This window comes from Lissotriton vulgaris, chromosome 1_1 (genome assembly GCF_964263255.1).
Source record: "Lissotriton vulgaris chromosome 1_1, aLisVul1.2, whole genome shotgun sequence".
Classification (NCBI taxonomy): Eukaryota; Metazoa; Chordata; class Amphibia; order Caudata; family Salamandridae; genus Lissotriton; species Lissotriton vulgaris.
The window spans coordinates 780,806,147-780,830,704 of NC_141685.1; the positions used below are offsets into that span (position 1 = coordinate 780,806,147).

At 47.5% G+C, this 24,558-nt stretch overlaps 1 protein-coding gene across 1 annotated transcript in view; it reads left to right on the forward strand.

Moving 5' to 3' along the window:
- PLA2G4A (phospholipase A2 group IVA) overlaps positions 1-24,558 on the forward strand; it is an 869,302-nt gene that overhangs the window by 448,129 nt on the left and 396,615 nt on the right. Inside the window, exon 10 of the mRNA XM_086956164.1 lies at positions 204-318. Coding sequence (XP_086812290.1) covers positions 204-318 — 115 coding nt within the window. The remainder of the gene's footprint in view (positions 1-203; positions 319-24,558) is intronic.

The window sequence follows — 24,558 nt, forward strand, 5'->3', positions numbered from 1 at the left end:
GATTGTCATTTATGGGAAAGTAAATTTTTTACTACATATCCCCGCATGTGCTTTCATCTCTTTTTCAACTAGCCAGTACCTTAAACTCGTTTAGTACACACTGTGCTGAAAGATGTTACTTTCATTTCATGATACACACGCTTCTTTTATGTAGCCACTCGAGTGCCTAAATGCACATCTTTCTCATTCATATTTCTGTGCAGAGAATGAACAGCAAATTGAGCCACATGAAGGAGAAAGTCAACGAGGGCCAGAACCCCTTGCCACTGTTTACCTGTCTACATGTCAAGCCTGATGTTTCAGAACTCATGTTTGCAGGTATGATGTTCCTTCTAATGGGACCCTTTGACTTCTTTTATGGTACTCCTCACAGCAGAAGAGTAAACGATCATTGTGTTTTATTTATTTTATTTTAAACCAAAAAGTTATTACAATTCATGAATTGCATGGATAGTTATATACTTATATACATTGCATATATTATTTGGTCATACATGACCGTTTACTGAGTAGCAGTGGAGAAAAATACGAAGATTAGGTCTGTAATGCGCGATACATAATCATTAACTGTTACAGATATTTTCGACTATAACATTCCAGACTGAAGCATTATATTTCTAATCTTTAAAGATCTGTGCGCAACTGGAGCAATCTACATGCCTATGTGTTGGTCAGGGTGTCTATTGGGTGTGCTAGTAGGTATGTTTTGAGGGGATCCCATATGTCTCTGGGGCGTGAGGCTAAGGGGAGTAGTTCCGCATAGGTGAATATTTAATCCTGCCAGAATATCATGTCTCTGATCCATTCTCTGAACTTGGGGGCCCTGTGCTGCCCCGTCCCCATCTACACGCTACTCTGCGCTTGGCTAGTAGTAGTCCAATAGAAACAAAACATTGGTATCCAATATCTATATTTTTTGTGTAGCCTCATAAAGCCATCATGAGTGATACTTGTATGGAGGGCGTAGTCATTTGTCCTATAGGTACGGATACTTGTTGCCAGTATTCCCTAAAATTGTTGCTAGCCCAGGCGAGGTGTAAAAAATCTTCCCCTTCTCTGCCACATCTGTCGCATCGTTCATTGTCTCGAAGTTTGTATTTATACATTTTGGCAGAAGTTTAGTAGGTGCGATGTAGAAATTTATAGTGTGTAATGCGTAACCGTCTGCTAGACAATACTTGTTCTGCCTGTGTGTTTGTCTGTTATTTCCTTCCCGATATCTGTCTCCCATTTTCCCTTTCCAGGGCCCTATTAACACATGTATGCTATGATATAATGTAGTCACCACATGTGTAGCTGTTTCGGACTGTAATATCGTATGTAGTGGGGTTAATTTTTGCGATTCCTGCGGGTATGAAGGCGTGTATTCCTTAATACCTTGCCGCAGTCTGATACGCAAGAAGATGTCCATAGAAGAAGGCGCTAGTATTGAAAACATCTGTTGCAGTGTACGGAATTTACCATTTAGATACAGGTCCCCCCAGCAGCTTATGTCTAACTCGTTCTTGAGTTTTTGAAAACACCTTCCTGTAATACCGGCATCAGTGAATGGTATACTAGGGGAAGCAAAGGGGAGTATAACATTGGGGCTTGCATCCATTTGGCAATTTGCTGCCAGGCTTTCACCATGCACGATACTGTTGTGGGGGCCGCATCACGGGATGAGGGTGTGCTGAGTATGACACCTTCTAAGGGTATATTAATCTGCCAACCATTTTTCTATGGTTGATGAGAGGTGTTACCTCGAAACCGGTCCGGTCCTCGGATGCTTGATTCCGTTCTGGGAAGGACATGGCTTTTGTAGTTCGGACTGGACTGTTCCCATGGGGCACAGGGTCAGAGCTGATTTGCATATCGCCATTGTCTAACCCAGGGTGGTGTGGAGTGCAAAAAAACGATGGATTTGGGCCCAGATCTTTGGACTGGGGTGAATGTGTGACATTGATCCACATTCGGTCCATAACCTGTTTTGTTTGCAAATTCGCCATAAGTGCGCTGGGGATGCTCAGACGTGGGTCCCAGGCACTCCACACCACTGGAGTCCAGCTAGCCGGGCTGATGAGAGGTGTTACCTCGAAACCGGTCCGGTCCTCGGATGCTTGATTCCATTCTGGGAAGGACATGGCTTTTGTAGTTCGGACTAGACTGTTCCCATGGGGCACAGGGTCAGAGCTGATTTGCATATCGCCATTGTCTAACCCAGGGATGTGTGGAGTGCAAAAAAACGATGGATTTGGGCCCAGATCTTTGGACTGGGGTGAATGTGTGACATTGATCCACATTCGGTCCATCACCTGTTTTGTTTGCAAATTCGACATAAGTGCGCTGGGGATGCTCAGACGTGGGTCCCAGGCACTCCACACCACTGGAGTCCAGCTAGCCGGGCTGATGAGAGGTGTTACCTCGAAACCGGTCCGGTCCTCGGATGCTTGATTCCATTCTGGGAAGGACATGGCTTTTGTAGTTCGGACTAGACTGTTCCCATGGGGCACAGGGTCAGAGCTGATTTGCATATCGCCATTGTCTAACCCAGGGATGTGTGGAGTGCAAAAAAACGATGGATTTGGGCCCAGATCTTTGGACTGGGGTGAATGTGTGACATTGATCCACATTCGGTCCATCACCTGTTTTGTTAACCATTTTTCTACTGCCACTTGTGGCATATACTTGGGGAGGTGGAACCAATGTTGCGCATAATGGGCCTGGGCACCGATATAATATAATTTTAGGTTGGGGACGTCCAACCCTCCTTGAGAGTATGGCCTAGTAAGTACCTCCTATTGCAGTCTGGTCTGTTTGCTACCCCATGTTAGCCTAAAAATTTCTGTGTGTAAGGACTCGAAGAAGTGCCTAACGGGGTCAAATGGGATATTTATAAATAGGTACAAAAGTTTGGGGAGAATTCCCATTTGTATGAGGGAAATACGCCCCGCCATAGATAGTGGGAGCGAGATCCATCTCGTCATGCTGCTAGTGATTTTTTCCAGGGTTCTACCTCATTTAGACAAATCAGTTTGAACCTATCAGTCGTTATGTGTATTCCTAAGTATGTGTATTCCTAAGTATTTCCTAAGTATTTCACCTCTGTGTCACACCACACCATGGGGAAGTAGGGAATAAATACCTTCGCAGTTTTAGTAAGCAGAAAGATCTGAGATTTCCCCCAGTTTATTTGTATACCTGAAAGGTTTTCTGTCAAATTCTTTCAATATTGGGTTTAAATTCTGTTGAGCATCTCGAAGATAAAGAGTAATATCACCTGTGTATAAGCAGATGAGAATGGAACGAAGGTGACAGTTCAGTGCCTTCTCCTGATGGTGCTGTCTCACCCTGGTCGCTAGGGGCTCAATTGCGAGCGCAAAAAGCACAGGTGAAGGCGGGCATCCCTGCCTCGTACCACGGGTAACAGAAAATGGTGTTGAAATCTGCCCATTATTAATAACCTTGGCTGTTGGGAAATTATGTAGTAGGCGTATCCACGCCAAGTATCCTTTGGGAATTCCCATGCATTGTAATATGATGTAGTCCCATTCAGCTGAATCAAAGGCCTTTGTGGCGTCTATAAAAACTGCCACGAGAGCCAGCTGAGGGTCCACGTTCTGCAGTATAGAGAATAGCATACAGAGATTATGAGATGTCGCCGTACCCGGGATGAATCCAGCCTGATCTGGTAACACTAGTTTCTCCATCAATAGGCTTAATCTATTAGCCAATACTTTGGCAAGAATTTTCGCGTCATTTTTGATTAAGGAAAGTGTTCTATATGAATCACATACGTCTGCTTGCTTACCGGGTTTTAGAAGTAATGTGATGAGAGCTTCTCTCATTGAGCATGGGAGAGTGCCTGTTTCTTGGGCTTTTTCGTAGACCTCCTTTAGTATAAGGATAAGGTGATTCACATACATCTTGTGAAATTCTATTGGTAGACCATCTGACCATTGGCTTTGCCTGACTTCATTTGCATAATTGCGAGGAATTCTCTTTGTAGGTCTCCTAGCCAACCAATGGCTACATTGCCTAGATAGTTAGATAAGTCAAGTGGTTGTTGCCTGCGAGATCTATACAAATTAGCATAGTATTCAGTAAAGATGGTTAGTATATCTTTGCTATCTCTATGCCTCTCCCCAGTAGCATCAATAACCTCCATCAAGTAATTAGAGAAGCGAGGTGGATGAATTTCATTCGCCAGGGTCTTGCCTGGCCGCTCTACTTCCCCATATCTGCGTGCCATGTAATATTTCCCCCGAAAGCAGACTTCTCTCTCAGCAGTATTTGTATATTCAGATAGTTTATCCCTAATTCTGCTTGGAGAGTACCGTTTACAGGATTTCCCATTTCACCCTCCAGTTTCTTTAGTTCCCCCTCTAGTTGCTGCATACGTTGTTGTATGTCTCGTAAGACTCCGAACCGCTTAGCTATACAGGAGCCCTGCATCGTGAACTTAAAGGCCTCCCACACTGTGCCTGTATGCGTGACTGAACCCACGTTTCTCTGGAAGAAGTCCGTAATTTCATGGCCCCATCTCTGATTGAAAGGCGGTGTCTAGGAGTGCTTCTGGAGTGAGTTTCCAACTCTTGGGAGGTGCATTATTGTCAGAGGAGTTAGTGTTAAACGAACTGGGCATGATCTGAGTATGTTCTGGCTATATGTTCAGCATTAACTATCCAGGGTGCGATACCCCTGGTCACTACCCAATAATCTAGCCTAGCCCATGTGGGGTGCATCGTTGTGAAATGTGTACCTTCCTTTTTCTCAGGATAAATGTGTCACCATAAATCTAGAAGGCCATTATATGAGAATATATCGAGCAATATACTATGGGTCTTAGTGTAGTGATGTGGAAGAGGGTTAGATCTATCATTGATAGGATTTAGTGCCATGTTGAGATCTCCTCCCCTTATTACATGTGCGGAGCCTAGTCCAAGAATGTTCCCCCATAGTCTAGTGTAGAATTCTGGGTCATCCACATTTGGACCATAACAACACACCAATGTGTCGGAATGTGATCCAAGTCTACCCCACGTCATGCAGTATCGCCCCTCAGAGTCACAGTGTACTCCACCTAGGATAAATGGAAAGTTCTTCTTGATGATAATTGCTGTACCTCTGGAGTACGAGGAATATAATGAGAACACTCTATGCACAGCCCATTTGCTGGCAAACCTCAGGTCAAAGTGTGTTTCCTGAAGCTTTGCAATGTGAATAGGATGCCTATTGAGGTATATTATCTGTCTACGCTTATGCGGATCCCCCAACCCTCGAACATTCCATGCTATCATTTGCATTCTCAGTGGTGCCTTCAGACATATGCTAGATATCACATATTCGCTGCAAAAACTTCCAGACCTATCACTGCCCATCTTCTGCTGCACATGTATAATCAATGTCACCCATTTCTTCACCATGCATAGTTGAATATGAAAGTGTTCCCTATCCCCCCCCTCGCCCCCCCCCCCCACAACATCAACCCAATCATGCTGGTTCTCTGTATCCCACCCACCTCCCGAACATCACAACCCAGTACAAAATGATCAACGAACCAAAAACAAAAATAGGGGAATGCCCTTTGGGGTACACCAAGGATCCCACGAGATCCTTGCTTCCCCACTTAGAGGTGGAATAACCGATTGTGAATCAAGAGGGATAAGGAGGGGGGTTTCCCTGCATAGTCTGAATTATTGTCTCATTAGTCCGTCAGAGCTATTTCTCTCTCTCTCTCTTTACTCTCCTCCTAGTCTTCTTATCTGTATATAGCATCGTAACAGTGTCCTTTTCTCTGCCCATGTTCTCGAAACACTTGATCGGGGTGGTAGTCTTGGGGCGGCGAGTCATTCCTCCTAACACCCGGAAGTAGCGAGGACAAACAATAATTTTTCACTGAGGCCTCGTGGGCGCGTCAGAGATAGATGCCTTCGGCCCTGCTTGTTAATCTGATGCTGGACATTGAGATCTGGATGGGTTATCTTGAACTGTACAAGAAGAGGTCTGTCAAATTATCCGCTTGAGGAAATCTTCTACCTGCTTCACATTGGTAAAGAAATGTTGCTTGCCTTCATGTGTGATTCTCAGGCGTGCAGGGTACATTAAGGCATAGTCTATTTGAGCTTGGCACAATTTTTGCTTGATTGGAGTGAACTTGCGTCTCGAGTCCTGCACTACTGCTGTGAAATCGGGGAATATGGTAAATTTGTTGCCCACATGATGCAAATGTCTTTTTTTCCGGGCCCGTTTCAGATCGACACGCGGTCTCAAAAATTGAGCAAGCGCGTGATGATCGGTCTAGGATTTGCTGCCTGCAATGAGGTCTGGGGCCCAGAGAGCGATGTGCTCTTTATTGTCATTTGCGGCGAGAAGGCTTCAGCGCCAAATGTGTCACGCAATAAGCGTTCAGTGTAGCCTTCCATGCGCCCTGTATTTGTGCTTTCTGGAATTCCAATAAGGCATATGTTACACCTACTGCGTGCTTCCAGGTCTTCATTTTTCACCGCAATTATTTTAAGAATCTTGTCCATCTGGGCAACATCTGGGCAACTTGTTTTTGCATTTTTATCCTGGTATCCTCATTGTTGGATATGCGCTGTTCGGTGTCTTTGATCTGCTCATCATATTTATCTAGCTTATGGACAATGGAGTCCATTTGCGACGTCATTGAGTCCATTTTGCTTTCAATGGAGGTGAGACTATGCTGCATAGCAAGTAGGAGGCTTCTTACGTCAGCCTCTGGGGAGGTGGTAGGTTCTTGTAATAGTTCTGTGCTTGCAGGGTCTTGTTCATCTGTGCTTGAGCGCTTGTTGGTCTTTCTGGTTTCAAAGGTAAGTCTGGACTGTTTGCCATCCATTTTCCCCATATTTGGCACAATGTGGTGTAACTGTGCCAAATCCAATGTAGGGATGTGTCGCTTCGTATTTGTTCCCTCTGTTTTTTTTCTTCACCCTCCTTTTATTTTTCCTTTCCCTCCCTCTCTTGCGTGATAGGCAGAAACCGTTTCCTGACTCAGAACAACAGTTCCGCCTTGTCCATTGCCAATGCCAAAAATAAAATGTGGCACGCCTGCTTTCTTACGTTATAGTGTCGCAACAGATGGTCAGTAGTTTCAGTTACTCGTGAGCAAATTATCTTGAAGAACAGCTGACATAGAGCTCAATGAGCGGAATTAGAAGTGAGAGTATGCCTCCGTATAGTGATTTCATAAGCTCACATGTCGTGTTGATGAAATGTATGTGACTTAATTGTTAATTGCGCAGAATATGGCAGGCCTCAATGCCCTAGGGCCCACCGTACATCACCACTAAACTGTGGACTACAAATGCCCCGGTGTAGCCACTTCGAAGGGGGATGTGTTTAGCACTGTAGCAGAATGAGAACTAGTCTGCTTGCTGGGGGAGCATCATTTAATTTACCCACAGCAGTGCACAGAATAGGGGTCGCAGTGGGTTAATATGATCAGGATTATTTAGCTTCTCGTCGGTTAGCAGGTTTAGCCCCAAACCTTGTGTAACTGTATAGGTTGCACATTATTTTGAAGCGTTATGTGTCTGTGTGTCTCTTCTTTCGTCATCTCTGCGTTTGTTCTTCCCTCTTTTTCCCCCTTTATTTCTGCTTGTGTCTGCCTATCAGAGCAGGAAAATTCAAGAGCTAGGAGATCTGGGCAATATTAGCAACCCAACATCAGCCACAAGCCACTCCTAAAGAAGGCGTCAGCGGACCCACTTGAGCTGCAGAACTATAGACCAATCTCGCTTCTCCCTTGTTGTTCTAAAGTTCTGGAAACCCTGGTGAACCAACAGCTTCCCCTCTATCTGGAACAAAATCACCTCCTAGACCCCTCGCAGTACGGATTCCGTGCATCACATAGCACGGAAGCCACATTGTTAGAAGTGACGGATACCATCAGGATGACATTACATAGAGGAACCCCAGTGATCCTGGTACTCCTTGATCTGTCAGCAGCGTTCGGTACTATTTCACATCGGATGCTGCTAGACAGACTGAGGGGGATTGGGGTGAAGGGCAGAGCTCTAGAGTGGATTCAGAGTTTTCTATCGGGTTGTACCCAGTGCATCCAGTTGGGTTCATTTGTATCGCAGACTATAGGGGTGGACAGGGGCGTTCCACAGGGTTCTGTGCTTAGTCCTACCCTGCATATCTGACACCCCTGGCGGATATCATCAGAGGCCATGGCTTTGAGACCATCTCATACGCGGATGACACGCAGCTAATTGTTCCCATTGAGGAAGACATCATGTCAACTCTGCGGAAATTCAGGAGCTGTATGTCTAGCATCGCCATCTGGATGAGGAGGAGTTTTTTACAACTCAATTCCTCAAAAAATTAAATTCTGCTTTTTAGGATGGCTGAGGCAATCTGGTCCCCGGAGTGGTGGCCGGCTGATTTGGGTGAAGCCCCTCCACCAAGGAGTTGGGCTAAGAATTTAGGCATTAGGATAGATGATAAACTATCTATGGAGGAGCAGGTCAAGACAGTGTCAGGCATGTGTTTTGGCACAATGAGGATGCGCAGGAAGATCTTTCCGTGGATCACCTGGTCAGTGAGGAAAACCCTTGTCCAGTCACTCCTGGTGAGCCGGCTGGATTATGGTAATTCGCTGCTGGTGGGTGCCAAAGAGGATCTATTATCACGGCTGCAGGTAGTGCAGAACACTGCAGCCCGCCTGGCCCTCAACAAGCCGGCACGCACCCCGTCGGCCCCTTTGCTGAATCAACTACATTGGCTCCCGGTGAGGAAACGAGCTATCTTTAAGATGCTCTGTGTGGTCTTTAAATCTCTACAGGTGAAAGGCCCTGTTAATCTCTGTAATAAACTCAGGCGGTATCAACCAGCTCGGCAACTGAGGTCTAGCAACGCCAACCTTCTGTGTATCCAGAAGATACAGAGGGTAAGGAAAGGCGATAGAGCCTTCTGTTATCTGGCAGCGATCCACTGGAATAAACTGCCACAAAACATCAGGGCCTGCTCTGAGCTAATCAGCTTTAAGAAGCTTCTAAAGACATGGCTGTTTTAGACGTGTGGACCCTAAATTACCTTCTCCCTCAGCGCCGAGAGATCCCCTTGGGGATGATTCGTTTGTGCTTTATAAGTCAACAAATGTAAATGTATGTAAATGTAAGGTGATCCATTTCGCTGTGGGCAGGCCGCGCTGCTTCTCAAAATGGCTGCACCAACGGATGCGTTCCCTGTGTCGCCCCGGCCGATAAGGATCTTTGCCCCGTAGTCTACTTTTGTTTAACCCCTTCCCAGAGGGGACTTTGCGGTAAGCGGGAGCAGAGGTAAATATATAGGAAGAGGCAATATCTCAAGCCTTACTTGTGCGATGAAGTCTAACCTCTTGGCAACATTTCATCCGAAGCGGCCCGGTAACCGCATGGACGCTAGGGGACTCGCATAGCGCTTGAGGCTGATTTTTCCTCCAGCGGTTCGATCTGCTGTCCCTGCAGCAACAGAATCGCACTGTGCCGTCGCGACCAGATGCTTTCTTCATTAGGTACACAGCAGCAACGGATGCTGGAAGGTGCCTTAGGCACTCGATGCTCGTCTGATGACTGGTTTACTGGGTACAAACAGGATAATAAGACGGATTATGCCGCCGGGCAGCAAGAGCCTCACTACAGCGCTGCCATCTTGGTCGTGCGCCACCTAGCACCCCAAGAATAAACAATCATGTATCTTACATTATTATCATACAGATAAGTGCCACTGATTGCCGCAGATACTTCGTTTACCATTACAATTGTAGATCTCTTCACATACTGAGGCAAGGGGGATGGACAATTTGAGGCTACATCTGTGTTCTACAATAAGGTGCCATGGATTCTGGATTCTTACATTAGTTTCCTGATCTACAAGTATGATTAATTTACATCCACGCAATCGAAGTGGGACTAATTTAATAGTCCTTGGATCCGCTGAAAATCTGGCAGCTAACCATTTTTTAAAAATTGTTTTTATTTGATTTTTCACCTCAACATCAAGCAGTTAATACAGAATTAAAGGTACTCAGTAGTCATCAAATCAACAACCCTCGTTAGTCAGTGGTCCCATTGTAAATTGTCATCTTAATCAAGTGAAGCTTCTGCATACATTCTCCAGGTTATCTCCAGCTAGCCATATACAATTATAGCGACTTACAATCCAATAAAGGTTCTTCATCGCCAATAACGAAGGTGTGACTGTGACATTTAAACCAAGTAATATAACAAAAAATAAGCAACCTGTTCTCCACCTCACTCCTAGCCCACCTGCTTCCCCCAGTGTGTCCTAACTAATGGCAATCCATGAAATACAGAGCAACCATTTACTCAGCATTACTCAACATAAAAATGTGTATACAGTACATGCTAGCCCCTAATCTCTCCGCTTCAGCAGTCATTTAGTGTTGTTAGAGGGGATTTCTTACTGCCCATGTGGTTCAGGGCGACTCCGCTTGTGCGTTCAAAATCGAGCTTGCATCTGAACCTTCCTCTGGCACTTGCAGCAATACAACTAAGGCCTACCATGCTCTTGCGGTCTCCAGTGCCTTATCACTATTAGTCCGTATGGCAAGCTGAAACCGGACTGTACTTTCGCTCGTTGCCCATTTATTTAATTGTGCCTTCCACCTCTTGAAGTTGGGCACTCATACAGCCTTCCAGTGCGCTGTGATATCTCTTTCGGCCAACAACAATCCTAAATCTAAAAACTTGCTTGTTACCTTTGTTTTGGGCATATGTGGAAACCAATGAAGTAAACAGGTACCCATGATATTCTCTACGTGTCGTTCCGTAACCTCGCAGACCAGATTGACCACTTCCTCCCAATATGTTCCTAGTTGTGGACAATCCCACATCATGTGGTTTAACTCCGCCCCATCTAGATTACAACGCGGGCACTTTGCGGTGTCTATATTAAAATACTTATTCATCCTGACAGGACTGAGGTATGCCCTGTGTAGTGAACCAGTTGGAATCTGGCATTCCTGGTGCTTTTCCACGCTCTTCTAACTAGTTGAGCCCATGTCTTCTCCGGAATCTCCTTGCTCAGATCCACCTACCACTTCTGTTGCTGTTCTGTTCCCTCAACTATCCTGCATCTGTATAAGCATGTAATTGCTTTGAAGATCCCCGCTGCCATCACTACATACTGGCACTCCGTAGCCGTCCTCGGTTTCGATAGTCCCTCCCTCCAATGATGCTGTATTGCTAATACCAGGGCCGAATGGAGCTGGAAATGCCCTGAGGAAGGCCATATCTGTCCTGCAAAGCCTGATAGAGTAATAGGGTGTCATCTTCGTACAAATCCCCTGTACTTGTATCCCCAGTGTCTACCACTCTGACAGCGCGGTCCAATCCCCCCTATGTGGGAAGGCAGCACACATACCCAAAGGTATCTTCAGGGGTGTATGGACGGGTAAATCCAGCTCTGCACTGGCTCTGGTTCCGGCACAGCCGCAACGTCTGCACATCGCCAGGGAGCGTCCAGAAGAACAATAGAGGACAATACATGTTGCGGGATCCAGGATCCGTCTGGACCCCTAAACTCCAGTGCCACCGCCTGAGTAAGCCACTGCAGCTGAGCCGCCAAGTAATATAGCTCAAAATCTGGCACAAACAATCCCCCATAGGCCCTCGGGCGCATCATCGTATCCAGTGCCACCCGCCTTCTACCACTCGCCCATAGAACCCCCCCCCCCCCCCCACCCCCCCCCAACCATTGAACGGAGCTGTCTAAAAATTGATCCCGGGATCCAAATTTGCAATGTCCTAAAGTAATACAGCAAACAGGGTATCGCTACCATCTTTAATAGCGCCACTCATCCAGCCACCGAGAGTGTCAGGGTGCCCCAAAATGCTAAGCTACCTCGGAGCCTTTGCACTGCTCTGCCTATATTACCATCTAACAATCAACGGGTGCATGATAGATGTTGGTTCCAAAATAAGTCAAACACCGAGACTCCCACCTTATGTCATTAGTGTGAGAAAGGCCAGCATCCGATGGGGTTGCTGGGAACAGGAAAGTCTTCGCCCAATTCACCCCATGCCCTGAAACCCTACCAAATTCGTGAAGAAGGGTCATTGCCCCATCTAGAGACTCCATTGTACTAGCCAGAAACATAAGTAAATCATTGGCATAGAGTGAAATATACTGTGCAACCACACTTATGTTGAGCCCAGTATAGTGTCATCCCAGTCTGGCATGTGCCGCTATCGGGTCAATGGCCAATGCAAATAACAAAGAAGAGAGCGGGCACCCTTGTCGCGTTCCATGCCCTACTGAGCCATAGGTAGGAACTAGGGTCCCCATCCGATCCTGCGATGCTGCCGATTTGTATAGAATTTCTGTCCACCCCACAAAAACATAACCCTGGCCAAATGTGTGCATAACTTGAAATAAGTATGGCCATTCCAGGCTATCAAACGCCTTTTCAGTATCTACTGGTAGGACGTCAACTGAGGTAGTAGGGCAATAGTCCTCCCCCAGTATGCGGAGCAGACATCGCACACTGGTGGTGATATTATTCTGAGTTGGGATAAATCCCGCTTGGTCTCGGTGGACCAGTTGCACCATATGTGGGAGGAGTTGAGTTGCAAGAATCCTACTCAGAATTTTATAATTGAATGTAAGCATGGGCGAGGGGCAATAGGCTGTTTTATCTGAGGGGCTCTTCCCGGGCTCTAGCAATGGAATAATTACAGCCTCTCGGGTGGAGGGTGGTAGCATTCCAACCTGCTTCGCCTCATTAAAAACAGCCAATAACTTAGGGGCCAATAGATCAATGTTAGTCGAATAAAACTCTATTGATAGCCCATCCATTCCCGGTGTTGTGTTACGTGACTTATGTTTAACCGCACTCCGAATTCCACCCAGCATGATCTCCTGTCCTAGCAGGTCTGCCTGTGTCTTTTCTAGTTGCGTTAGTCCTATATCTATCAAGAAATCCCCTGTGGAGTCCCCATTAACCTGCAACTTGCCCCGGTACAACTTTGTGTAATAGTCCAAAACAGCCTATTAATCCCCTGTTGGGTGTACACCGGATCTCCCATCGGGTAAGCCAATTCTAGTATGGGCGTACCTCGGGGAACTGGATTGGCCAGCCATGCTACCAGTGTTCCTGCTTTATATTGTTCCGCGCGCGTGCAAAGTATTACTTATGGTCGAAATAACGCAGCCCCTCTACTTGTACTGCCACTGCCTCTCTAGCATCTGAAGCCTTCTCCGGTTAATCTGGGTTCTCGGGGCGGGCTCTTTCTGCAGATCACAAGCTCTGTTCCGCTGTGTCTACGTCTTGCAATAACGTCTTCCGTACTCCCACAATATTAGTTATACACAGTCCTCTCACTACCACTTTAAAAGCGTCCCATTCAATTGCAGTCGAGGACACCGTACCCTCATTTTCAAGAAAGTATTGAGAGATTCCTGTACCGATCTCTTCGTGGAAGACCTGGTCTTCCAGCGCCTCTGGTCGCAACCCCCAGGCCGGAATCGCAGGCCGCTCTTGAGCCCATTGCAGCCTCAACATTAACGGGTTATAGCCCGAAAGTGTTCTTGTGAGCTATTCACTGAGGCCTGGAGAGCACAGTATCGCATCCAGCCTCACATGCAATTTGTGCAGTGCTGAAATAAAAAGAATAATCTCGCTGCCCTGGGTGCTGCGCGCGCCATGTGCCTATCAGCCCCCATCTACCCTGCCAGTCTCGTCTGACTTTGGAAGTTCTATGTATGGGCACCTCAGGCAATGGAGGGCAAGCTATCTCCATGACTGTGTCTGTTATAGAATTAAAATCGCCGCCCATAATTACCGGGCCGCTCAAATATGGTGCTAATTTCCCTGATAGGTGGGTAAAAAAGGCCACCTGATCCACATTGGGAGCATATACACTACATAGCGTCACATCTTTCCCATTAAGGCGACCTGCTACTACCACCAATCTCCCCTCTGGGTCCACTAAATGCTGTGTCGGTTGGAAAGGGACCCCTGCCCTAACCCATATGAGGGCACCCGTGCAAAAGCAAAATATGTTGTGTGAAAAAGTTGCCCTCTCCATCTGCGCTGCAATGCCAATCCTTCAGCGCGACTAATATGTGTTTCCTGAAGAAAAGCAATCTGGACCCCCCTGCGCACCAAATAAGCATGCACCCTATGGCGTCTCAGCTTTGTATGTAACCCCTAACATTCCATGTCATGCACTTTAATTCAGGTAACGCCCCCATGCTGCAATCCAAGTCCTACAAGTGACTGCACTCTCCAGCTGGACACACCGACGGACCCAACTTCCCCAAAGTAAGAAAACACCCCAACATCCCCACCCTAGAACATGCACTAAAACTCTAGTTCCCATCCAAACTAATAATCAAACTATTTCCTCTAGTGGCTACCGATGAACAACATTCCAAAAAGGTAGGGGACGTGACCAAGAGCCAAGAGAACCAGGCCTACATCTGGCGCCATACCCCCACTAAAACTAAGCCCTGATATCTGATGGGGCACTCTACTCTAAGGGAGCCGTCTACTTCCAGTTCTCAAGTATTGCATGAATGAGTCAACCATTGTTATCATTACAAATCAATTGCAAGATTAGGCCAATGGAGAGAGGGGAACAGGCAGGAAGCAGCCCCTCTTGGAAGCTTTCATGTCAAAATCTTTCAACATTAAGCGTCCGCGGTCTCGTTGGCTATCCCAGACGTGACATGCGGCAGTTGAACACTTCCTGTCTCACTCTCATCTAAATCGGTTTCCACTTAGCCCTTCTCCGATTCAGTGTCCATCACAGATGGAGAAGGTTTTTCCTGGGATATTTCCGACACTGCCTGCAGCGCTGCTGATTTCTCCATCTCCGTTTGAGTTAATGTGGGCCTCCGTAGGCCAGGACGTCACCCTCTGACACGCCGCAACCTGCGAGGGCGCGATCCTTCCGCGGACAGTTCCATGCTGCGCCGTGCCTCCTCAGGGCTATCGTTGAAGTGTGTTTTGCCGTCCAAAATTATCCTCGGGCGCATGGGGAACATCAATGAGTATTGTAGCCCTTCGTCTCGGAGTGCCTACTTGACCGCCAAGAACGAAGCTCGACGGTGTTGTACTTCAAGGGTGTAGTCTTGGTACAGTGTCACATTACTTTTGTCCACCTTGTAGGGGCCCAATGAACGAGCTTTGTGCAGTAGCAGATATCTGTCTTTATAATGAAGTAGTCACGCCACCACCGGCCTAGGTGGCCTTCCAGGCGCCAGCTAGCGAGTCGGTACCCTATGTGCTCTCTCCAGGGTATAGAAATGAGACAGGCCCTCTGGTGCAACCTCAGGCCGTAGCCAGTCCTCCAAATAGTGAAGCATGTTGGCCCCTTCCACTCCTTCCGGCAGTCCCACCACCCTTATATTATTCCTTCGATTCCGCCCTTCGCATCCTCAGCTCTCCGTTCCAGGGCCTGTAGTCGATGCGTGACATCCCCCATCTGGGTCACCAGTGTCTTCTGAGTAGGCTACAGGACCCCCAGCGTCGCTTCCGTCTGCTTCACCCGGTCAGTCAGTTTAGCATGTTCTGTTCGAAGGAGGCCCAACCCTAGTGGCACATGTGCAATGTCCTGCTGTTGGGCGTCCCTAGTGTCAGTGGTGGCCTTCAGTGTTTGTTCTACTTGCTGTTGCATCCAGAGCCTCTGGTTGTGGTTCCGCAGCATCCTGTTTCGCATGAGCCGCTGCCAATGTCCTTTTGTTCTGGGGGCGCTCCCCCCTGCTTCCCTTGCGGTTTCCCCATACCTTTCAATGCACTGGGCCACCAGCACAGCCTCTTGGGGATCCCTGTACTCCGTCAGAATAGCCCGTGAACTCCAGAAAGTGTCCGCTATGGGCGAGGCCTGTCCCACCCAGCGTCAGTAGCGGGCTGCCCGCTAAACGACTAGCAACCAGGTGATTCCTCTGCCACTTCCGGGGTCCCCCTGGCCCTCCATTTGTTCGGCAATCTCAGTTTCTCGCAAGAGCCCCAAGTGCGTAGAGCCAGCCGTGGGTCACCCTCAATCAGGAATCGCCTTTCCAGGGGCCTCTCTCTTCACCTCCAAATTGTTCGGGCAAGAATGTCATTGGACGGGCAGTATTGCTCTCTAGAAGTAGCTCTTCTATCCATCTAGTGCCCTGGTTGATAAGTCCCCTCACCTCGAGATCCAAAATGAGCCATAGAAGCCTGGCACCAGCAGGAGACTCACAGCGCTCCTCTCAGCTGTGCTGCACCAGCAAGCGGCGACTGTCTTGGAAAGCCAGCTGGGTCGCCTCTGGGAAGCTGCAGTCACTTGCCCTCAGTGACAGGTACCGCCATTGCCGTAGCGTCCAAGATGGTGATCAGGTCTGCTCCCGGCAGCTCAGGGAGGAGTAACGGGCCGGATACCGTGCAGGTATATGTATGTATATGTATGTATGTATGTATATGTATAGGCATTTATATAGCGCACTACTTACCCGGAGGGTCCCAAGGCGCTTCGACCGCTGCGAAACCCTTCCTGGCTTCCCTGAGAGATGGTCCCTTAATGGGTATCTCCAGGGTGAGACCAGGCATCCCCGGCGGTCTGGTGGGGCCGTTAGTGAAGATGAGGCAAGCTAATGCCCAGAGTTGCCGAGTGTGATCGCTGATCAGAGTGGGCACCGAGGCGAGAGAATTATCGAGTCCGCTGACCCTGGTCCAGAAACCTGCCGCGCTGGGAATCGAACCCTGGTCCCGGGCCGCCCTCTGCTCTCGGGTCTGCCGCCTCTAACCAGTGAGCCACACTACTGAGGCGCCGCCAGTCCCCTCTCAAATCACCACTCACCTGGGCGGGTGTGGGCTGCTCCACCGTCCGCTCTTCTCAGCTCCTCAGTCCGCGGCTCTATCGAGCATCCCCACAGCCCTCACGACAGCCGAACCTCTGCGACACCCACTTGGCCAGCACTTCGGGGATCCTGCAGAAAATGCAGGCGGGCGCGACGGGGCTCGCTCCTCAGAGCCCCCATGACCCCTGGGGGCCATTTCTGCTCCGTCCTTCCGCTGCATTACAGGTGCCGATCCGCCGCAGCCGGCACCATTTTGAGAGAGCGCAGGCCGGGTGCTCCGCTTCGCTCGGTCCTCGGCCGACGGCGGTGGCCCAATCTCGCCCAGGACCGCCGCCTGAGCTTCCCTGGGCCATCGTTTGCAGTCTCAGGTCCTCGGAGACCTATCACCTGTCCCTTACACAAGATAAACGACGGGGTTGGCACGGAGCTCCGGGCTCACACGTCTGTCCTTATCGGCTCCTTAGCCACGCCCCTCTTTCAACTGACCATGTAACATTAACATTAGGATCCACCGAGTCAGAGTTCTGATTGATTGGTGGTATCAGTTTGTTATTAGATGTAAAAGGCTTCCTCCTCTTAAAAGTTGTCAATTTTTTCAATAAATAAGAGTGTGCTTAAATTTGCATGTTTACTTCAGTATGTCCGTGAACTTTAGGAATGTACTTGTTGTCCTCACGGTATTTTCACTACTGTGGAGTCATGTTTCGATAGCTTTGGATCTTTGGATCAGACTTGTTGGGAGGGAAGGGGTCTGAAGTACTGAAAGGAAGGTAGTTACATGGGAAAGCCTTCGTGCTCAAGTACTGAGGCACATTAGTAACTAAATCCAGAAAGGCTGAGATAGACATGAAGGGGAAGGTATAGTTTGTGAAGAAAGGCTGTGGTAGAAACAAAACAGGATTTGGTGTGTTACTGCAGGCAGTGGAACATAGTCTGGTTGGATCTGTGGTAAATTTGTGTGCATCATGTATTCCTATCCAAGTGTGGGAATACAACAAGAGAGAGGTGTTGTATACATGCATAATATGTAGCTTATAGATGTACTTTAGATTCTTTCAAATACTTCATTCTGGACAAAGCACTAGTGGCCAGTCTACTTAGAGACACGGTAACTGTACGATTTAAACTGCACAAAAATGAGATATTGCACATCTTTGTGTTTCCCATAGTTTTGTTAGTTTTGTTAGGGTACGTGTCGCAGTCAGATGCAAGTACCTCCAGCGATTTACTAAGATTGAATGGTAGGATGTAATGGCAGAAAAAGCACGAGACTGCTTGGCTGTGAGATGAGCCCTTAGTTGCTTCTTACATGATTATAGCTGTTTGGCAAGATCTTCTTTTTTCTAGGACAGAAAACCACTTGAATATTTGAGCGTGCGTCCAAAAGGCTGTGACTGTTTGAGCTGTTCGGCAAGCGCCTGATTCACATAGCAAATATGCACACCCCAGATGAAATGCTCACTATTACTTTAGCACAAGTAATAAAATGTCCTGGTAATTTTCACTAGTGTGAGTTCTAATCGCTTTTGCCAGTTTCCTTACTAAACAAGCTCTATCCTGGTCCTGGAAAGAAGCACCCGCCCTGGCTTTTGGAACTCTATTCTCCTCCTACTTCTTGATGTTATTTATTTATATAACTTTACCTCCTTCTTCCTGTGCCATATATTCTTGTCCGCCTCATCATACTGCACCTTTCCAAGCATACATATGTGGTCATGACTACTATAAATCTGGCGTAGGTCGGAAAAACGAAGATTGTTTCCAATAAATAATTGTGCAATTACTACGGCATCAGTCATTCTCGTCACAGCCCTTAGTGTTTGAGGATTGACTGACACAAGAAGTCAGCTTGGGAAGGCCTCAGAAGACAAACAGATAAACTGGATTGAAAAGGGTGCAACACTCAGTGACTTTTTTTTTTAACACTTAATTTTTCCAGTTAAAGCATAATAGTTAAATTGCATTGCGAATAGTCACTTTACACATCAATAAATCGTTCCTGACAGATACATATACAGTGATGAGCATTATGGCGGTCAACACGGTGGTCCAGCCCAGAACCAGGTCAGCCCAGCCCAACCCTCCACCCACCTCCCTCGATCCCAGTCCCAGAGTTCAGGTGCCCAACAGCAGTACCACCCATATGTAGCTAATGGCCCACTGCCCAAGCAACATGCTGCGCTTAAAAGGAGAGCCAGGGCTCGGAAAGCACCACCTCTGCCCACTCCCTCAGGTACCAACGCATTATCTGCCTGTGTGGTAGAGGTTCACTTGGTGGTCTCAAAGTAGGATCACAGTAGCCCCCAAATATCCCTTAGTTGTGTTGTCGTTGGCATAAGACTGGCATATATTTCAGCATTTGTGTTGCAGTGTGTCAGACTCCCCTGCCAGTCCTGCAGCTTAGGAGTGGACGTCCTGCCCCAGTGAATTGCAACCTCTCTTTTAGCTAAAAGTAGCCCCAATGACGTAAGTTTCCTGACTTTCTTAGGAATCTGCACAGTGTAACCCTAAAAGGGCTATTTCGGGAATGGGGACCATTGGAAGACCGAATATCGTACCCAAAATCACAGGTACCTCTGACCAATGGGATTGCAAGCGGGGGCAGGACCATGCCAAGTGTATACAATCGGCGGGTGGTGCAGCACATTTCAAACAGGTGTGTGGTCTTTCGGCATCTATCCTGTGTGCCAAGGCAGGTGTAAAGTAGGCGCTGCGGAGAAATTTAAAGTGTAGCAACTTATGACGGCTGTTAAGTGAAATGTCCTTGGTGGCCTCACAGCATTTGATCCATTGTTCATCTGTGATGGTGCATCCCGTGTCTGCCTCCCAAGCCTGTCTGAGGCTAGAGTCGTCCGCTGGCATCATTCCAGCGCAGGGTTTGTACATTTAAGAAATAAGGCGTGTGCCGCTGGGGGTCTCTTATACCAGTGTGAGTGGAGGGAAACAGTCTGGCTCAATAGGGTTTGAGGGGAAAGTAGCACGCAGCGAAGATTTCATGCGGCTCAGGAGGAATCGCATCATGAAGGTACAATCAGTGAACCTACGTCCTCCTATATCGAAAAAATATGGCCCCCCGGGAAAAGTTCTCCCACTTTTGTAATATCTAGTGTTGGTAGTGTGTTCTGCACCAGCCTCTCCTCCGTGATTGGGAACCACCTGGCATTGGTTAAGGGCAGGGTGGAGGAGTATAATTGTGTGGCGCCTGTGCTCTTTTTTTTAACTTGGCCCACTCCCATGCAGTTGTGGACAATGTCTGTATATCGTGTCTATCACGAGGAAAGCCCCCGGGTAGTACCTCACATAATTTGTCAGGGAGAACCAGGTCTGCCTCTGGTCAGAGGAAGGGTATGCATGCGTCAGGGTGGAACCAAGCAAACGCATAGTGACATTGCGCTAATAAATAATATAGGTGGAAGACCGGAACATTGAACCCGCCCCTGTCGTACGGTAGTGTCATTGTGGCGCAGCGGACTCGCGGTCTCCTCTTACCCCACACCGGTCGAGTCATGAGTATCTGCAAAGTGCGGAAGAAACCATTAGAAAGGGGGATCGGGATATTATTAAAGACATATAAAAATGTAGGAGGTACCACCATTTTCAATATAGCCACCTGGCCAGCCAGAAACAGCGTCAATCTTAGCCATCTGTCGACCTGTTTCTCCAACTTTTGAAAAGTCTGTCTGTAATTTAAGCGAATTATTTGAGTGGTGTCCAGATGAATATGTATACCAAGATACTTTACCGAATCTTGGCACCATTCAAGAGGAAATTCCCATTCCCATTCCCATTGGCTAGTACAGGCCGTGAGCGGGAATAGGATTGATTTGTGCCAATTTATACCAAGCCCTGACAATCTACCAAAGTGGACAATTTCTCGGATAAGGGGAGACAGATTAATGTGAGGCTCCCGGACGTAAAGGATGATATCGTCGGCGTATAGAGAAGCAAGTAGGGGGTCGGTGTTAAACTGCAGTCATCTATGCAAATGGCGTTCCTGGAGATGCCCGACCAGGGGGGTCTATGGCTAGGATGAATAAGAACGGGGACAAAGGGCAGCACTGCCTGGTCCCACGAAACAGCCAAAATGGCCTGGACAGGGTGCCGTTCAGACGGAGACGTGCCGATGGCTTATAATATAACCGGGAGACCGTGGAGATGAAACCATAGGGCAATCCCATGTGTTGCATCACCTCCACTAGAAAAGGCAATTCTAAAGAATCAAACGCCTTCTCCGAGTCCAGTAATACTGCAGCCGCTGGGACCTCAGGCTGTATTCTGTGTAGCACAGCGAACAGCGTGTGGAGATTCAAGGATATGGAAAGTCGGGGAACGAAGCCGGCCTGCATTGGGGAAATGATATACTCCATCAGCTGTGGTGGCTTATTAGCAAGTACTTTAGCTAGAATTTTATAGTCCAGGTTCAATAAAGACAGCGGTCGGTATGAACCGCATTGCTTGTGGTCTTTGCCGTGTTTCGGCAGGAGTATGATTACTGCTTTCCGCAGCGTGGGGGGGGGGGGGGGGAATTTGCTTCTCTAATGCCTCTGCATATACCTCAATCAATTGTGGGACCAGTATGTCCTTGAATTCTTTATAAAAATCGCCAGTGAAGCTGTCAAGCCCCGGGGCAGAGGAACTTCGCAAGGTTTCTATGGCTAGCGTAACATCGGTAACTGATATGGGCTCTGCCATAAATACGAGCATATATTTCTCCAGAAACACCAGCGCGATCTCATCCAAATAAGCAGTCTAGGGATTGTCATCAGAGTCTGCCCTTGAGGAGTATAGCGTGGTGTAATATTCCAGTAACTCATCTCTAATGGCCGATGTGTTGTTAATCATGGTACCGGAAGCTGATTGTAATTCCGAAATGTAGGATTTGCTGTAGGTTGGTCTCAGCATTTGTGCCAGTACCCTGCCAGGTCTCTCGCCCTCTCTGGATCTGCACGCTATCTGTATTTCCCCATGTATAGTATTTCCCTATCTGCCATGTCTCTGTATTCCGCCAGAAGGGCGAGCCTCTCCGCCTGATCATTTGGATTCGGGAGGGTGGTGAGCCGCAAATCTATCTTGTCAGTATCTTGTTCGATGCGGGCCAATGTATGACGAAGATCTCTGAGCACTTCTGCCTTGAACACTTCATCCAGGAAGGCCTTACTGGGGAACCGCCATTACCGCTCATCCCCTTCCGGGCGTGGTAGCAGCAAACGCAAGACCACTGGGGAGTGGTCTCAGTATGTACTGGGGAGTGTGATGAGGGAACTAAACCAATCCACTATGCTGGGAGAAAGCAGCCAGTAATCAACCCTTGACCACGTGCCGTGTGGGCCGCAATAATGAGTGTAAATGGTGAGGGTGGGATTGCGCTGCCGGCAAATGTCAATCAGTGTGTACTGAGCACAAAGATCTCGCAGGACACACCTGGCCCATGGTTTAGCGTCTGGTGCGTTAGACGAGCTATCCAGTGTGGTGTCTATTAACAAATTTAGGTCTCCCCCTAGAAGTATTGCATGAGGGTCATGTTTCGCAATCCGGGCATTCAGGTCGTGAAAGAAACCAGGGGCATCAACTTTAGGAGCGTACACATTAATCAGAGTAACTTTATGGCCAAGCTGTAGTCCAGATCAAAGTACCCCTCCTGGTCTAGCAGCTCTCTGTTGACCAGTAAATTATCGAAGACGTTGAAAGTCACATGAAAGGAGAAGCACAGAGGAGGGATTCATCAGAGTCTCTCCCACTCAGTGATAGGTCTCCAACCCGAGGCTCAAGTACGTGCCTTGGGCCAAGACTTCTGAGCCACAGCTAATTTATGTCATCCCGGCCCTGGGCTATGTGACACACACTGCTTGCCTGGAGTTTCCAACCCCTGAAGCTAACCCCACCCAAAAGGCAGCATTTACTCTGGCAAAGCCACTTTAATATCCCACACTCTGCAGCTGCAGGGTCTTTTCACTGGGTTTCTGCTGGTGGGTTTTCCCTGACTGCCAGTCAGTCCTACTGAGCCTTCTTCTATTGCTGTTATTGCACCGGCTGAGACTGTTCCTCCGCCAAAGGCTCTGAGTGTTTTAAAGATTCAGTTCACTTAAGATGAAGGACATTCACATTTACAAACATGTAGCCTCTACTTAGGCTATCTAAAATCCTAGAGATCGTTCTTTTATCACACTGACAGAATACCTTGAAATACATCATAGGCTGGAGAGCCACTATTCAGGCTTCTGACCAATACTAGTGTGAAAGGCAACAGATAGTATAAGCCTCTTATAAGGAGGCAGGGTTTCATCAGAATCTCAAAGCTACCAATGCTGGAGAACTGTAATGTACAAGTGAGTAACTTATTTTTTTTCTGCAGCATTGGATTATTCGTGTCACCTGCTAGAATCAGTATGCCAAGCAGTATTCAGTATATAAGTGCACACCAAAAGTATAACACCATATGACATGAACTACATTTGAAAAGATCTAATTCAGTGCGAGACGGGGTATACCTCCAAGAAAAAGACGAGTTAAGACTGCCTAAATTTGTGGAAGAAGCGACATTCAGTCAAGTGTTTTATAAATGAGTGTTGATTTTTCCATGTGCAGCTGATGCAAACAAATGAAGGACTGAATGCTGAATAAATCATGCAAGAGATCTGGGTTAAATCCATTGTTCTTTTGCTCACCATGCCACCCCAGTTTTACACCCAGCCATATGCAAATCAGTCTTGACCCTGTGCCTCATGGGAACAGTCCAGACCGAACTGCCAAGCCAGGCCCTCCCTAGACCGGAAACAAACATCCTGGGACCGGTTTCTGGGTATTACCCTTTATCAGCTAGGCTAGCTTGAATCCAGTGGCACAGTGCGCATGGGACCCACGTTTGGGCATACCCTGCCAACTTAGGATGAAAAGTGGGATGCAAATGTCTGATAGTGGATACTCTGGCATACATCGCTACCATGGCTGGTACACCTCTTGGTGAATCAACTCGTACTGCTGATCGTTGTTTATGACCAATATTAGAGTGGCAAGGTGCAATAGCAGGAGAACTCAATCTTGCGTATACCTTGCTTTGACAGTGGATTCCCTCTTTGAGGATGGCTTATAGCATCAAAGAGTTGGTCTGCTTGTCTGAAGGACTTTGTGGAATTAATGTATATTTTTAATCGTCTGCAGAGATTCAAAACAGCAAAACATATTCCGTACTTGTCGTTGGACTTTGGGAGGATAAGTTGTCCATAATTTCTGGTTATAGTGTACAGCACACTGTCATTACAACAACGTGAAAATAGAGGTTTGATTGTAAACACTTGAATATTGCTGACCCGTCAGGTGGAAGTTTAGGCAATGAAAGTTAGTGCAGCATTAGTGCAGTGTTCCATGAGACAATTTTGTGTCTGCTTCGTGAATGGCTTTGAATGGAGGTTTCATTAGTTGACCCAGAACTGTATTTATCAGTCATTGTAGGGCTATTTTGGGGGCAGGGAGGTGCTCCAGTGGGTTTACCTTGAATAGACCTCCTTAATAATGCTGATGGATAGTAGAGATGGCTATCTACGACTTCGTCAAAAATTAGAAATAGCTGGTAGGTGGACTTTAATCGGGGCATACTAAAACCCACAGTGTGCTAATTATAGGAGATGCTGTTGAATGTGTTGTAGTTGGACAGATATGAGTTGTAAGCCTTTTTCTTTGCACAAAATGGCTAAATACTTCTATTTTCTAAAAACCAGCCACTTGTCCCGTCACTCGTTGACTGTATTGTAGACTTTGAACCTTAAACACACAAAAGGT